The sequence below is a fragment of the Dermacentor albipictus genome, chromosome 6 (genome assembly GCF_038994185.2).
Source record: "Dermacentor albipictus isolate Rhodes 1998 colony chromosome 6, USDA_Dalb.pri_finalv2, whole genome shotgun sequence".
In the NCBI taxonomy this organism is placed as follows: domain Eukaryota; kingdom Metazoa; phylum Arthropoda; class Arachnida; order Ixodida; family Ixodidae; genus Dermacentor; species Dermacentor albipictus.
In genome coordinates this window covers 134,027,773-134,041,361 of record NC_091826.1, presented here as the reverse complement: position 1 = coordinate 134,041,361, position 13,589 = coordinate 134,027,773, and the positions used below count along the sequence as shown (strand labels likewise).

At 46.8% G+C, this 13,589-nt stretch overlaps 1 protein-coding gene across 1 annotated transcript in view; it reads right to left on the bottom strand.

Moving 5' to 3' along the window:
- The window catches only part of LOC135902274 (uncharacterized), a 245,990-nt gene that overhangs the window by 166,541 nt on the left and 65,860 nt on the right, over window positions 1–13,589 (bottom strand). Inside the window, exons 4-5 of the mRNA XM_065432256.2 lie at window positions 11,254–11,360; window positions 6,547–6,746 (exon numbers count right to left, since the gene is read on the bottom strand). Of these exons, the coding sequence (XP_065288328.1) occupies window positions 6,547–6,746; window positions 11,254–11,360 (307 nt within the window). The remainder of the gene's footprint in view (window positions 1–6,546; window positions 6,747–11,253; window positions 11,361–13,589) is intronic.

Here is a 13,589-nt window from a genome sequence, read left to right as displayed (position 1 = left end):
TATCCGCCTCGCGTGCAAGAGGACCATGGTTCGAATCTCGGTGCCGACCAATTTTCCACCGGATAAAGAAAAATCCGCGTGTTGATAAAACTGCATAAACATGCCTGCAGTGCGGCCTGATCCCGTTGACCAGAACCGGTAACGCACTCCCTCACAAGAGCAGGATTGACCACCCTGGTGCAGTACATGACCACATCCTCCTCTATGAATACAACAATCACACGCCGGCCCTCAGTCCCCAGCAGCTGCGAAGCAACTGACCACGGCGGAAGTCAGACCTGTGACACAGAAGAACGTACAAAGAATACCTGGGTCCAAAGAAGCCGCCATTGGAATCTGAGCATGGCAACGTTTTACGCTAGAACGTTATCTAGTGAAGTGAGTCTAGCGGTGCTCTTTGATGAATTAAAGGGCAGTAAATTGGATATAATAGGGCTTAGTGAAGTTAGGACAAAAGAAGCATGTGCAGTGATAAGAAGCGGGCACGTCCTGTGCTACCGAAACTTAGCGGAGAGACGAGAACTAGGAGTTCGATTCCTGATTAAGAAGGATATAGCTGGTAACATACAAGAATTCTATAGCATTAACGAGTGGGTGGCAGGTCTTGTTGTGAAACTTATTAAGAGGCACAAAATGAAGGTTGTACAGGTCTACGCCCCTACATCCAGTCATGATGACCAGGAATTCGAAAGTTTCTATGAAGACGTGGAATCAGTTATGGGCAAAGTCAAAACAAAATACACTATACTGATGGGCGACTTCAATGCCAGGGTAGGCGAGAAGCAGGTTGCAGATGTCAGTGGGGGAATATGGCATAGGCTCTGGGAATAGGAGGAGAGAGTTATTAGCAGAGTTTGCAGAACAGAATAATACGCGGATAATGAATACCTTCTTCCGCAAGCGGCATAGCCAAAAGTGGACGTGGAGGAGCCCGAATGGCGATACTAAAAATGAAATAGACTTTATACAATGCGCTAACACTGGTATCATACAAGATGTGGACGTGCTCGACAAGGTGCACTGCAGTGACCATAGGATGGTAAGAACTCGAATTAGAATAGACTTGAGGAGGGAACCAAAGAAACTAGTACATAAGACGCCAATCAATGAGTTTGCGGCAGCAGGTAAAAAAGGGGTATTTCCGGATGAAGCTACAGAAGCGGTATTCGGCTTTAACTCAGGATGAGGAATTTAGTGTTGAAGCAATGTACGACAGTTTTATAGAAATCAATAAGGAGTGTGCAATAGAAGTCGCTGGTAACTCTGTTAGACAGGATACCAGTAAGCTATCACAGAGAACGAATGATCTGGACAAAAAACGCCAAAGTATGAAAGCCTCTAACCCTACAGCTACAATAGAAATGGCAGAACTTTCCAAGTTAATCAACAAGTGTAAGACAGCTGACATAAGGATCGAAGTATAATATGGATAGAATTGAATATGCTCTCAGAAACGGAGAAAGCCTAAAAGCAGTGAAACAGAAACTAGGAATAGGAAAGAATCGGATGTATCCGTTAAGTGACAAAGCCGGCAATATCATTACTAATATGGATGAGATAGTTCAAGTGGCTGAGGAGTTCTATAGAGATTTATACAGTACCAGTGGCACCCACGACCATAATGGAAGAGAAAGTAGTCTAGAGGAATTTGAAATCCCACAAGTAAACCCGGAAGAAGTAAGTAAAGATTTGGGAGCTATGCAAAGGGGGGAAGGCAGCTGGAGAGGATCGGGTAACAGCAGATATGTTGAAGGATGGTGGGCAGGTTCTAGGAAAACTGGCCACTCTGTATACGCAATGCATCATGACCTCGAGCGTACCGGAATCTTGGAAGAACACTAACATAATCCTAATCCATAAGAAAGGGGACGCCATAGACTTGAAAAATTACAGACCTATCAGCTTACTGCCTGTTGCCTACAAGGTATTTACTAACGTAGTCGGAAATTGAATCGTGAACACCTTACACTTCTGTCAACCAAAGGACCAGGCAGGATTCCGTAAAGGCTAGGCATCAATCGACCATATTCACACTATAACTCAGGTGACAGAGAAATGTGCGGAATATAATCAACCCTTATGTATAGCGTCGACCGATTACAAAAAAGCGTTTGATTTTGTCGAAACCTCAGCAGTCATGGAAGCATTCTGGAATCAGGGTGTAGACGAGCCGTATGTAAAAATACTGAAAGATATCAATAGCGGCTCCACAGCCACCGTAGTCCTTCATAAAGAAAGCAACCAAATTCCAATAAAGAAAGGCGTCAGGCAGGGAGATACGATCTCTCCAATGCTATTCGCAGTGTGTTAACAGGAGGTGTTCAAAGACCTGGATTGGGAAGAGTTGGCGATAAAAATTAATGCAGAATACCTTAGTAACTTGCGATTTACTGATGGTATTACCCTCCTTAGTAACTCAGGGGACCATTTGCAATGCATGCTCACTGACCTGGAGAGGCAAAGCAGGAGAGTTGGTCTAAAAATTTATCTGCAGAAAACTAAAGTAATGTTTAACAGTCTCGCAATAGAACAGCAATTTAGAATAGGTAGCGAGGCACTGGAAGTGGTAGGGGAATACATCTGCTTAGGACAGGTAGTGACTGTGGATCCGGATCATGAAACTGAAATACTCAGAAGAATAAGAATGGGCTGGGGTGTGTTTGGCAGGCATTCTCAGATGATGAACAGCAGGTTGCCATTATCCCTCAAGAGGAAATTGTATAATAGCTGTGTCTTACCAGTACTCCCCTACGGGGCAGAAACCTGGAGGCTTACAAAAAGTGTTCTACTTAAATTGAGGACGACACAACGAGCTATGAAAAGAAGAATGATGGGTGTAACGTTAAGGGATAAGAAAACAGCAGATTGGGTGAGATAACAAACGCGAGTTAACGACATCTTAGTTGAAATCAAGGAAAGGAAATGGACATGGGCAGGACATGTAATAAGGAGGGAAGATAACCGATGGTCATTAAGGGTTACGGACTGCATTCCAAGGGAAAGGAAGCGTAGCAGGGGGCGGCTGAAAGTCAGGTGGGCGGATGAGATTAAGAAGTTTGCAGGGACAACATTGCCACAATTAGTATATGGCCGGGGTAGTTGAAGAATTATGGGAGAGGCCTTTGCCCTGCAGTGGGCGTAACCAGGCTGATGATGATGATGATGAATGCCAGAACTAACAACTTTATTGTTTTTTCCCACGCACCATTAGGGATTGGAACAATTTACCTGAGTTGCTACTAACCACTATTGATTTCCTTGACCCTCTGGGTTATTGACATCATTGTTCTCTTTTGAATTGATTACCCAAGTTTATTTTTGCGTTATTCTTCTTTTACTTCGCTTAAACTGTATTTATGATTCATTTCTACATATGGTCTTCACTTTATTTGTTTTGAGAATACCTTCATTACATGATCAAGCGTTCTTTCCCTGCTTTGTACTCGCAGTTGATGGACTGGATTGGTATTCTGCGCGCTGGTAATTTACGTCTGTTGATGTTATTATCTTTTATTATTATTTGTATGCCGCTCCTGCTTGGGCCACGCCTGCAGTATTGTATACATAAATAAAATAATAAATAAATTCCGCAGTAGAGACGTGACTCACCCAACTACACCACTGTAGATGGAGAGGCCGTGAATGGCCGAACGGAGAGCCCGCGTTCAGCCTCTCCATGCGGTTGAAACAAAAATCCTGTGCTGGAACAATTCCTACGTAAATATTTCATCCACAGCGTGCCATCTGAGACTACATTGCGGAATAGCTGCCTCCGTCCTTTATATGAACAAACATTGGAAAGAATTAGAGAAGAGCTTGGCGACTCCTGCTTCCTAGATGAGACGACAAACGTGGAGTACTTCGTCGCTCACTTTGTAGCCCAGAAGCTTGCAGCAGACGAGAAAGGCTTTTTCTAGTAGGCGCAACGCCTTTGGGGCAAAGAAGTGGGGAACCTAAGGCGTACTTTGTTAAGCAGTCGCCAAAAGACTCTGAAACCAGACCCTACAAGACGCCATCGCGATGGCTCAGCAGCTATGGTGTTGCGCTGCTAAGCCCGAGGTCGCGGGATCAAATCCTGGCCGCGGCGGCTGTTTTTTCGCTGGAACGAAATGCGAAAAAAATGCCCGTATCCGGTGCATTGGGGGCAAGGTAAAGATCCCCTGATGTCCAAACTTAATCCGGACTTCCCCACTATGGCATTCCCCATAATCAAGTCGTGGTTTTGACATGTAAAACCGCGGAATTCAATTAAGTTCAACCTGATAGGATTCGAACACGCTAAGGTTACGTTGCTCTACACAGACGCCACAGCGTACAAACACAAGGCTGCTCATCTGTCGAAGACCTTCTACCTGCAGATGGTGCAGGTCACAGGCGTAGCACAGCCATTTCAGTGCGTTTGCAAAAAAACTGAGGAATCACTTCAAGGATGTTAACTAGCTTAGTTTGCTTCAGCCAAAGTCGTGTCTTGGGAGGTGCCCTCTGGCAGGTGCTCGTACAAGTGGAAGTTGCCGGAGGTACCCCTCTGCCAGAGCCCATCACCACACGTTGTGAAAGGTGGCTAGAAGCTGTCGTGTTTCAAACTGCTGCTTTTCTGTGCTGAAGGCAGTGATTGACGCCTTTTCAGGAAAAGAGAGTGCTTCAGCCAGGTAGGCTCCAGCTGCCTTCTCTGAGAACAGCCTCCAGGGATACCTCGCATAGTTGTGCACTAACTTGACATTACTCACAAAAAAAACTGTAAAGAAACTAGAAAGTTTGGCGAAACTCTAATTACGAACACTGAGCTAATTCAAGATGCACAGCAACGAATCGCCGCCACTCTTAAAGGTCCAGTAGCCGACAAGGTAGGTGGGAAGTGTCAATTGGTCTTGGACAAAGAAACGAAGTATTCCTGGCCTCAAAGCAACATTGGGAGTTCTCTGTAGGGAGAAATCAAGGATACCGGTGTTGGTTCCGCCATCGAATCTTCCCAAGTGCTACTACGCTTCAGTACTAACATCTGTCGACGTCGACGGTTTCTTCTTGCCGTACAATCTCCTTCACAGCGCGAAGAGGCACAACCAAAAGGACTTCTTCTTGGGCAAGTTGGTGCTTAGATTTCCTAGGTACACATTGCGGCACAAAACACATTTCTTGAAAAGGGACAGAAGAAAGAAAGACCGTGAAGCGCCAGTGGCGCTTCACTGTGTTCTTTCTTCCTGTCCCTTTTGAAGAAATGTATTTTGCGCCACAAAGTGTACCTAGGTAAGAGGCAGAACTTTGAGTCCACATATGTTTCCCTATTTTCACAGTGAATCTTAGATAATGCGCCGCGTGCTTTCCAAGAAGATTTCTGCCTGTATGGGTCCTCGTTTCTAGAAGCACACTCAAATCCGAGTCTACGTTCAATGCTGTGTTTCAGCATCCCACGTTAGCCCAGTGTTGAACACCCAGCGTCGAAACATAACTGTGCATCTGCATTTCTTTTTACCTTGATGCACTCGCTCGATGTGGGCCTTAAAATATGCTTTTTCATCAAACATATTCTCGGCTGCAAAGCACCTTTTGAAAAATGCTCCTCAAATGTGTGAGAGTGTATGCGCCAGTGTTGCAACGCCTTATTCGGTCCGCCTAATATCATTTTTATGGGTAAGAAAATTCTGAGAGTTAAGGCTTGTCTTATCTAACCCTTACAGTCCTCGTGTAACAATACGTTGAATTTTCAGTAACCCGACGTCTCCCTTGCGTTTAGTGTTTGTCTGCTTTCGTTGTGTCGTAATTTATTCGCATCAAGTAGACACAAAATAGCACTTCTTCCAATCAGCATTCCGAAATCTTTCAAGTTTTCACCTCAGTTTCACTATTGTGACGTCTCGGTAAGGAATAGTGGCCATTCAACACGGATGTGAGCAGTGCGTCGGTTGCATTGAGCCGGCACTTGTCCAGCAATATCATCAGACGGCCATGTTAAACTTCTGGCGCTTTTATAACATCACAAATGCTCAACATTTCGTTTTTCTTGTTCATATAGTCCGAGCACGTCTCCTTTCAAAATATTTGCGTTTTCGCTAAAATGCATGGCGCGTATATTTAGGAAGTTCAAGGCCTTTAATTCATTCTTGTCTTTCGGTTTTTGACGCTTAAAATTCACTTTTAGCAGCCTAACCATCCCGCCTGTTGCTGGCTTACTTTATACTGTGTACAGCCCATTATACGCCTCGCGTGGGCAGTGTGAGTAGGTAAGGTTGCTTAGCTGTCGAAACGGCGACAATAATCTGGAAATCTTGGGTACGTGCAGGCATGTTGTGCGCCAAGCGATGACATTATAGCTGTGGTTAGATGGCGAAAAAATGGTCACCGAAACAAGATAAACAGCATCTGTGTGTCAGTACGCTGTGTTATCCCGAGCTACCGGAAACTACGACATTTACCTGACGATCAGCCAATCAACGCAGCATTCAAACAGGATTTTGCACTACTACACAAGACAAGGTTCAAACATGGGCTAAACTATAGGCACGTCTGCCCATGGTATGGCAAGTTCGCCTAATGGTACTTGTGACTCACCTAAATGTCACAAGCTCCGCGATGAAATTGCGGTGTGTGATAAGGCCCGCCTTGGGCAGCCCTGTGGAGCCACTCGACTGGAACACGGTGAACACGTCATGCGGGTTCGCGGGCGCCGGACTCTTGAAGTGGCTCCGGGGTCTACCTTTCAGTGCAGCCACGTTGACCGCACCGCAGTATTCACCAGCTGCCACCAGTGCCTGCATGTATACACGCAGGAGTGAAAAATGAGATCGTATCAGCTGCATTTGTCGCGTTGGTTATATAAAGACGCAAGGGGGACGAGGCAGTTCTCGACAAGCAAAAGTTCACACTGAGCTTCCCCCCGGCTCTCGTTGTAGGCGTTTAAGGAGGAAGAGGAGGAAAAATGTTTATTCAAAAGAAAGGACAAGCAGATGTATCTTGTGCGGGAGGCGCCCTTAGTCGAGGGCTACTGCGGCTCTTGCTCTCTCCCGGGCCCACTGCACCAGTTGCTGCTGGTTACAAAGGTTCGAACTAGTCAGCACGGCCTGCCACCGCTCGGGTGTGGGTTGGGTATTTGCGGGGCTGCCTTCACGTTGGGGCACGCCTATGCGGTGTGATATAGGGAGGCGTAGTCGTTACAAAGGAAGAACTTCAGTTTGGCCTAGATGGTATTTACTGCATATCATATTGGCCGCAAATAAAGACGGGGACAGCGGAAGAGAACACATAAACAACAACGTCTCTAGGCCAACTAGGCCAAACTGAAGTAACCACCCGTGTTCTTTGTGTGTTCTCTCCCGCTGCCCCGTCTTTATTTCCGGTCAATATGGTATGTCGTTATAAAGGGTACATTTGTATGAGTATAGTGTAGGGTGTATTGCGCGTAGTCTGCTTAAATGGGGGGTATGTATTGGTTTGTAATTGTCGCCTTGTTACGGCACTTTTACGTAAGAGGGTCTTGTGCGGAGGTGGGTATTGTCATCTGTTCAATCTGTGGTGTTGCAGTATAGCGTTGTATTGTAAAGGTACGCGCTCCAAAGATCCGGCCGTATCCCTCCCTTGTGGCGCCCGAAACCCATGAGCTCGGGCTACAGCGTGCGCACGCTGATTTCCACGGAGGTACTCGTGTCCTGGGGGCCTATACCGTAAAACTATTCCAATGTGTTTTTATTCCAATCTCCTGACGTCAAAATTGCGTAACCACCGACGCAAGCATCGGGCGGTCACCCGCCGGGTTTTCTGAACAGACCAATCAAGCGTTCTCCTCATTCATAGGTCTCTTTTGTTCGTTGAAAAACGAATAACCTTGCCTACACTGAGCGGCTTGTCTTATCTAATTGGCTCACAAGAGGCGAGGAGCACGCTCAAGTGCAGAGGGATTCGACAGGGGCGAGCCACTGCACTGAAAATCGATAACCGGATGAAGGGGGTGGTGCCGGCACCCGTGATTGGTCCGCTTTCCCTTACTTAGCTTGCGGTGGCTCGTCGACAATCGCGGCGGCATGCAAAGGAGCCATAAGAATGACGCTAAAACGGATCCTCAGCAAAGAAGAGTTAGCAGAACAAGGTCATACACGGGCCGAAAGTGCTCCAAAATGTTAGACGGCCACGTAGAAAGTTTTATTACACGCAATAAACCCACGCTCTTCGACAGGTGCGAGTAGCCAGTGGCTGAGCGATCGGCGGCAGCCATCTTTTATAGCTTTCGGAACGGGGCAGGCTGCCGCTATTCAGAAGAAAATTCAGTTTTGTTTGGCATATTAATGCATCTTTATCGCCTACACGTCACTTTGACGCGGTGAGTTTTTGCGATTTTGTGACGTCGCGTGAGAGGCAGGAGAAGTGGGCGCAGCCCGAAAGCTTTTGACCAATGGCCGAGGGCTAATGGCGAAGAGGCGTCGAATAAGAAATAACTATTTTTCTTTTGTTCGGTCAAATCATGCATAATCCGTGTGTACACGCTACATCAGATGGGGAGCTATCGTGGTTTTCGTGACGCAGCGTGACAGACAGGTGAAAGGGGGGTGGTCCAAAAAGTTTTAGACCAATCGTGGAAGGCTGATTGCAAAATTTGAATAGAAAAGTATGGGATAGTTTTACGTTATAGCGTCCCTGGAGTGCATACTATTTTAACGTCTGGGAATTGGGAGGCTTGTTTGAGGAGTCGGTGGGCGATTGACGATATTCTGCCCCTCGCGTAGCTACGGCAAGCTGCCTAGGAGTCAGTAATAATTGTGACGTACTCGTTGGTCCGACTACAGGTGATGGCCAAGGCCATGGCTGTCTCCTCCACTAAGAGGGCGCTGGCAGTTCGGACCGTCATCGAGACTACCTCTTGAAGGGTATGGTCGACAACGCTGGCCATCATTGCTGCTTTTTGGGGGTTGCCATTTGTTGGGCGTGTTGGTAAATTGAAAGCATATTTAGCGCCAGCAAACAAGGACGTAAGGGAGACGACAACACATGTGTTGTCGTCTCCCTTACGTCCTTGTTTGCTGGCGCTAGATATGCTTTCATTTTTGGGGGTACTGCGCGGTATGTGTGTATAGTGTAGTGGGGAGACTGCCATATTTTGTCTGTAGAGTCATTGCGCGAGCTTGGCGATGACAGGCATGATGTTCCGGGTGCATGCTTCTGGGGATAGGGGACACCTTGATGTGCTCCCTGTAGTTGGGGGCCAGATGGATTGCTTGTTCGTGGCCTTTGCCGTGTGTGGGGTGTGGGGTAGCCTAGGCGCGCTAAGTCAGTTCTTCCTGTTGGTATGAGGGCTAGGCGTTCTCGTTGACTCGTGAGGTGGGCCTCTATAATTTCTCTTATTGTATTATAGACTCCTAGGGCTCCAAGGCTGAGTGTCGCTGTCCCCGGTGGTAGGCCGAGCGCTTGGTTGTATGCTTTCCGATGAAGTACGTCTAGTTGATCCATCTCCTTGGGAGTGAGGGGTAAGTACGGGACAGTGTAGGCGATGCGGCTCATTGTCAGGGCCTGGACGAGCTGTGTAATGCCGTCTTCTTTCAGACCGTATTGTTTGGTGGGGATGCGGCTGACCATTCGCATGATTTGCAATGTGGTCTGCTTGAGACGTTGGATGGTGTATTCACCTCCGCCGGCCTGCTGTATGTGAAGGCCGAGAATGCAGACGGGGTTTACTCTGGGTATTTCTTTGCCGTCGAGGGTGAGTCTGATGTGGAGTATTTTGCTGAGTTGTCTTCGTGATTTCTGTCGAACGACTAATAGTTATAACAATTCTCGGGGAAGCAGCGGAGGTCACTCGGTTTTGCATATTCCTGGACGACGTCGGTCGCTTGTTGAAGGGCGTCTTGTTTCTCTCCTTTGGAACCAGTGGTGGCCCAGGTAGTGATGTCATCAGCGTATATTGCATGCCTGATTCCCGGTATTGCGTTGAGTTTTCCAGGTAATTTCATCATAGCGATGTTGAAAAGCGTGGGTGATAGAACAGCACCTTGTGGGGTTCCTTTATGCAAAAAGGTGAGGCATGCAGACAGGACACAAGAGAAGTGGACAACACGAACGCCGACTATCAACTGAAGGGAGCACTGAGGCGAAAAAAAGAAAGGAGACACAAAACTCAGCTGCGCAAGCTCTGGAATGATATCACCACGTGTCAGTCGAGTACATGTGCCGGTCTACGTGAGAGATAGCAGTTAAGGCACTTAATCTTTTCCTTATGTAAAGAACCGACAGCTGATAGTCGGCGTTGTCCACTTCTCTTCTCTTGTGTCCTGTCTGCACGCCTCACCTTTTTGCATAATGAATCCTTACCAACTAGCTCAGGTTCCTGTCGTTCTAAGAGTTCCTTTGTTGCGGGTAGGTAACGTCGAAGTTCTGATTGAGCCAATGCCTATTGTGGCCATGAGGTTACTTCGAAAGGCGCGTCTGTAATTGTAAGTATTGCAACCACAGTTCGTGAGACTTATGTTTGTAAGAATGGTATGGCGAGCTGCATTGTCGGAAGCGCCTTCTTGATTAACGTCAGCTATCGGCCAATAACAGCCGCGTATGGGAATCCACTATATCACGAAACAATAAGTCCAGAAAAGACCGAGGAGCAGGCGTCTGTTGAACGGAGAGCGTTTCAGAGAAAGGCGACATCGCACTCCTCCTGCGCAATTCACGAGTTGCGCACGTCTGCAAAATTTGTCTGAGATGTTCACAGCAGCGTAGCATGCTATCCGCTGGCTGCGCTTTTTCAGCAAGCTTGTGGCGTCATTATGGGCCCCTTTAAACATGCTTCAGAGTGAAATACTCTTAGATCCGTCAGAGACATATGCGAGCATCTTAATATTTTAATCATAGGGTTTCACTTGTGAAAACCACAATTTGATAATGTTGCACGTCGTAATCGCAGACTCCTGATTAATTTTGACCACGGGGATTCGAATGTTCAACGTTCGCCCATTGTAGGAGACACGGGCGTTTTCGCATTTCGCCCCCATTGAAATGCGGCCGCCGCGGCCGGTATTTGATTCCGCTACCTCGTGCTTAGCAACGCCACACTATAGCCGCTGAGCCGCAGCTGCGGGTTCCGAGGATTTTCAATATATCTATCGCATTTAGTGGATTCGGTAGCCCAAATTGATGTGAAGTCGTCGTATGAGAAACGCTTTCAATAGCAATGTGTCTCTTCCTCAACGCTCAAAGTATTACACGTTTTCTTTGCAAGGATTCAATGAAGAGGCCACCTGCAGTCTCTGCTCGACCGCGAGAAGCACGAAAATGCCATACCTTCACTGACGGCACATCCTTGGAGACATCTGTGACTTTCGCCACATTCTGCATGTCGCAGTATACCACCGTGGGCTTTGTCAACTTCAGTAGGCCTGCCATCTCTCCTGTAAGGTCAATGGACAAAAAACAATAATTGTCTAACGATTCGTCGAACGTATGGTCACAATTACCCGTTTTCCCGGGATACGTCGGATCGGCTAAACGAATTCGTTTATCAGAAGTAGATCGTATGAAATGCCGCTTTTGTTAAAGCTCCTCCCCGATAATTCCGTGTTAGACATGGAACCACTTCGAGTGGCTGCAATAACCCCAGTGGTACCTAAAAAAATTAAATTATGAGGTTTTACGTTCCAAAACCACTTTCTAATTATGAGGCATGCCGTAGGGGAGGACTCCGGAAATTTCGACTACCCGGGGTTCTTTAACATGCGCCTAAATCTAAATACATGGGTGTTTTCGCATTTCGCCCCCATCGAAATGCGGTCGCTGTGGCCGGGATTCGATCCCGCGACCTCGCGCTCAGCAGCCTAACACCATAGCAACCACTGAGCAACCACGGCGTGTCTAGTGGGACCTAAGCATAGAATGGAGCACAGTGAAACCGGCCTCGCGTATCAGGAGGTTTTCCTGTTTGTCGTTTCATCGCTTGGTGATTTAACATTCGCGTTCGGCCATAGGCATAGGGTGGTAAATACATTACTGCCGACTCCATTTCTGATTTCTTATAAACAAGAAAATTACCAAAAATGTTTCTAGGACGCGGTTTAACTGAACTCAGGTAACACACAATAAAAACATGACAGAACAGTCTTAAAGCGCGACAAAAAATGCCCAAGTCCCAGTCCATTTTTGCACTCAGGGGGCAATGCATCTTCTGCTGCTCGCAATTACAATATAACCACTTGAGTGAGTTCAAATCTGCCCAGCTACATATACCACGGCTATATTGACGAGTGAAAATAGACCGTTTTTTTTACTGTATATTTGCTAACTACATTAGAATGGTTTATAGCGTTAAACAGTAATGAGCGTGTAAAGCGGTATATAACTTTTACACCCGTAACGCCGTTGCGGGTGTTAAATGGAGGCCGATTTACACCGTCATCCACTTTTAAGGGCGTAACTAAGCTTGCAGTTTTGCTTTTAAGGGCGTAATTAAAGTTGCCGATTTGCTTACGACAGTTACGCATAATATATGAATTCGTGCAAAATCAGCCTTGAAGAGTGAGTAATCGAGTTGACGTATTGCATCAGAACCTAATTGTGATTGTTTAAGTGCACTCCCAGGTGGCAAGCACTCATCGACTTCTTAACGTTGCCGAAAACTTCCATATTGAGCATAATTGGGCGTGGTTGAACCCTCCACCGTTAGGCGCTACACCTGGAGTACACGCCGCATAAGCCGTGTAGGAGCACACTTTGTGACAGACCGGAAGCACTTTCTTGCCCTAAATCACAAGGTGTATAATTGGCGACATCCGTATTTGGTAGCTCTGTGGCGCTCCCTAGGCAGTGCTGCGAGAACGCCGGTGAACCGCGCAATGTTGGTCAGTACAAAAGGACAGAAACATGCCAGTGCGGTATATCTGTTCGTCTGAGCTGCTCTAGTTGGAAAGTTTCGGATAATTTCTTGCATTTAAATGCATGCAGCCTAGGCGTTGTGTGTCGTTCATCTATGCGGACCAACCTATGCCGCAAGTGACAAGACTCTATTTATCGACATTCCCGCAGGCGCAGCATGTTTCGTTCTAAAGAGCATGACGCTCCATCGGACAAACTCAGTTGAAGGACTGCAAATTTTGCGTGAAAGCTATTAGTTTTTCGATAATTCTTGCAGAAACCATCGAGGAACCAGTGCCAACGCTAACGTGATTAGTATTGAAGCAATGTACTGAGACAGCGTATAGTAAGAGGCGTCGTCAATGAGGCGTGTACTGAAGCCGCGCTCCGTTCTGTCAGGCATGGTTTTGTCGCTACAGCAGTCGCGACAAGCAGCACCCTTCCGGGGCGGAAGGCAAATAAATTTGTGAAGGCTAGGCTGAGCCAGGTTACCGTTGTCTCGTGTCGGTATATTCGCGATGGAGTCACACAAACATGTTCTGGCGAAGCAGGCGTGTGCGCTAGAAACTTGGGGTGTTCTGTTAAGGTTGTCCAATTAACTAATTTATTTATTTACTCGAATTTAAAACATACAAATATATTATTCGACCGCCCACTAAAATATTGTTGCTTTGGGCGGCCAGGACTGAGCAGTGCATTGACCTCAGTGAGACAACTTATTTTGCGTTTATATGACGAAAATAAAATGATAAAGATAGAAAAATATCTTTATG